Here is a 2,602-nt window from a genome sequence, read left to right on the forward strand (position 1 = left end):
AGGAAAAGCAAGAGCTTCCTCTCACTCATTCAAAAATGGGAACAATGAAGCTCTACATCTTTCTCCTCCTCGTCTTTGTCGTCGTCATTCCACTCTCTTTTGCCTTACATGAAACCTCCAACGCTTCATCCCTCGTTGACGATAATTCTGAATACAGCTTCTTTGGCGGAGACTCCTCTGAAGCCATGACTGAAGATAGTCGCCGACAACTTTTCCAATATGGATTCGCTTATAATAAGGAAGCTCGCAAAAGGTATTTGAGTTATTATGCACTTAGGCAGAATAATATCCCTTGTGGCCGTCGTGGTACCTCTTACTATGATTGCAAGAAGCGTAGAACGATCAATCCTTATCGTCGCGGTTGCGCTGCCATCACTGGATGTGCTCGATTCACCGATTAAACAAACTTCTGTTGTCTCGTTGAATTCGATTACCTTTGCTTTTTTATCATCATGTATCTTTCATCATCCTTATGTATTGATCTCGTTGCTCTCCTTTAATTTTATCTCGGTATCTTGCTTTTATCATAATGGATTGATCTAATTGGTCTCCTTTTAAATTTGTTTCGGTCTTTTTTTTTGTTTTTTAAATACTCATCGTGGTTGTGTCACCCTTACTAAATGAGCTCAACTTAATGATTAAGCTCGATTCACCCATTAAAGGGAGTTTTGTTGTCTAGTTAAATTATTTTAGTTTTTTTTTTAACATGTTATTGATGGATGTAAATAAAATGATTTTAATTTTATCACATAAAATATTATTATTATTATTATTTTTTTTTAAATTTTCCAAATGTAATTTCGATTTAAATAATATGACCAAAAATGTAATTTGATTTAATTTTAAAATATATATTATTGATGGTTCAAAAATGTAATATATATTATCACATAAAAGAGTACTCATTGTGAAATTGATCAACAATATTGTCAATGCTCATGGAGGTGTATCTGTGATCAACAACATTACCAAAGCTCATGGAGGTGTATTCATAGAGCTCATATGAGAGTTGGTTTAACGGCCCTAACTATGGTGGAATATTTTTGAGATGTTAATGAACAAGACATGCTTCTATTTATCGACAATATCTTTCATTTCGTTCAAGCGGCGAGCATACTCTCGGAGTTTCTTAGACCAGACACCCGTTAGAACTAGTAACCGTCACGATAACATTAGGTTGTATTTCATGCTAGTTCTTTCGTTTTGCATGTCAATCACATCATATCATTCAAATTACATAACTATGTCATATCATAACATTTCATGCTTCCAAGTATAACAATTTTCTTCATATACATGTCATACCATAACATATCACATCACACCACAAGATATCATATCATAAACATGTCACTTATCACATATCTCGGTAACATTATTCATATCATTTTCATATCATTTCACAAAATATATATATATCCGTCATTCACATATTGTATCATAATCATATCATGTCAAACACTTCGTGGTCATATCGTTCCTTAACTTGTCACAGCCTTAACATTGTTATATCTATTACAGTCATAACGTTACATGAACGTACTTAGTCATATCATTATAGGAACGTATCCTTACTCTATCAATCTATCATAATCTTATCTCTTTCTACCCACAACCTAATCATATTCTTTTATCAATCTCTTGTATCCATAGCACTTCAATATCTAACCTCACTTTAATGTTTCATGAACGTATCTTACTCCTATTATTACATTACGTTTAGTGCATCCTTCTCGTATTCTATCTCAAACAGATCATTGAACACATCGTACCATAAGTAATTATAATACAATTCATGTATTATAACATACACATATCATATCATAAGCATATCGATCCATAAAAAATTCACACATATCAATATATATATGACACGTTTATAAATATTTTAATTGTCATTTATTTATAAGTAGGATTTTTGAAGTAAAAAAAGAAATAACCAACTTTAGATTTTGTTTATATATAGAGGCTCTTTATTTAAACCGTTTATAAATAACCATTCCTTCTCTCAATAAAGAAGGGGAAAAATAGAAACCAAAACCGAGGGTTTCATCTCACACATTTTCACAAACATGGAAACAATGAAGATCTGCCTCTTTCTCCTCCTCGTCTTCGCCCTCGTTGCTCCGCTCTCCTTTGCCTTCCATGAAACCTCCCACGGTTCATCCCTCGTTGACGATAATTCTGAATATAGCTTCTTTGGTGGAGGCTCCTCCGAAGCCGAAGCCATGACTGAAGATAGTCGCCGACAACTCTTCGAATATGGATTCGCCTATAATAGGGAAGCTCGCAAGAGGTTTTTGACCTACTATGCACTTAGTAAGAATAATATCCCTTGTGGTCGTCGTGGTCACTCCTACTATGATTGCAAGAAGCGTAGAAGGATCAATCCTTATCGTCGTGGTTGTGCTGCCATCACTGGATGTGCTCGATTCACCGATTAAACAAAACTCTCATTGAATTGGATTGTCTTTACTTTTATCATCATGTATTGATCTAATTGGTCTTCTTTCATTTTCATTTTATTTCGGGTGTCTTGCTTTTATTATAATGGATTGATCTTTTTTTTTTTTTTTTTTTTTTTTTTTTTTTTTTTTTTTTT

General features: G+C 33.5%; 2 protein-coding genes across 2 annotated transcripts; both read left to right on the forward strand.

Annotated features, from left to right (window-relative positions):
• On the forward strand, window positions 1-592 carry LOC111486205 (protein RALF-like 4). Its single transcript, XM_023133246.1, has one exon. It carries the CDS (start codon window positions 36-38, stop codon window positions 399-401), a length of 366 nt encoding a protein of 121 aa, XP_022989014.1. The 5' UTR covers window positions 1-35; the 3' UTR covers window positions 402-592.
• A 1,466-nt stretch (window positions 593-2,058) lies between these two features.
• LOC111486203 (protein RALF-like 4) lies at window positions 2,059-2,512 on the forward strand. Its single transcript, XM_023133243.1, has one exon. It carries the CDS (start codon window positions 2,073-2,075, stop codon window positions 2,442-2,444), a length of 372 nt encoding a protein of 123 aa, XP_022989011.1. The 5' UTR covers window positions 2,059-2,072; the 3' UTR covers window positions 2,445-2,512.
• Window positions 2,513-2,602: the final 90 nt, after the last annotated feature.

Source organism: Cucurbita maxima, unplaced genomic scaffold, assembly GCF_002738345.1.
Source record: "Cucurbita maxima cultivar Rimu unplaced genomic scaffold, Cmax_1.0 Cma_Scf00011, whole genome shotgun sequence".
Taxonomy (NCBI): domain Eukaryota; kingdom Viridiplantae; phylum Streptophyta; class Magnoliopsida; order Cucurbitales; family Cucurbitaceae; genus Cucurbita; species Cucurbita maxima.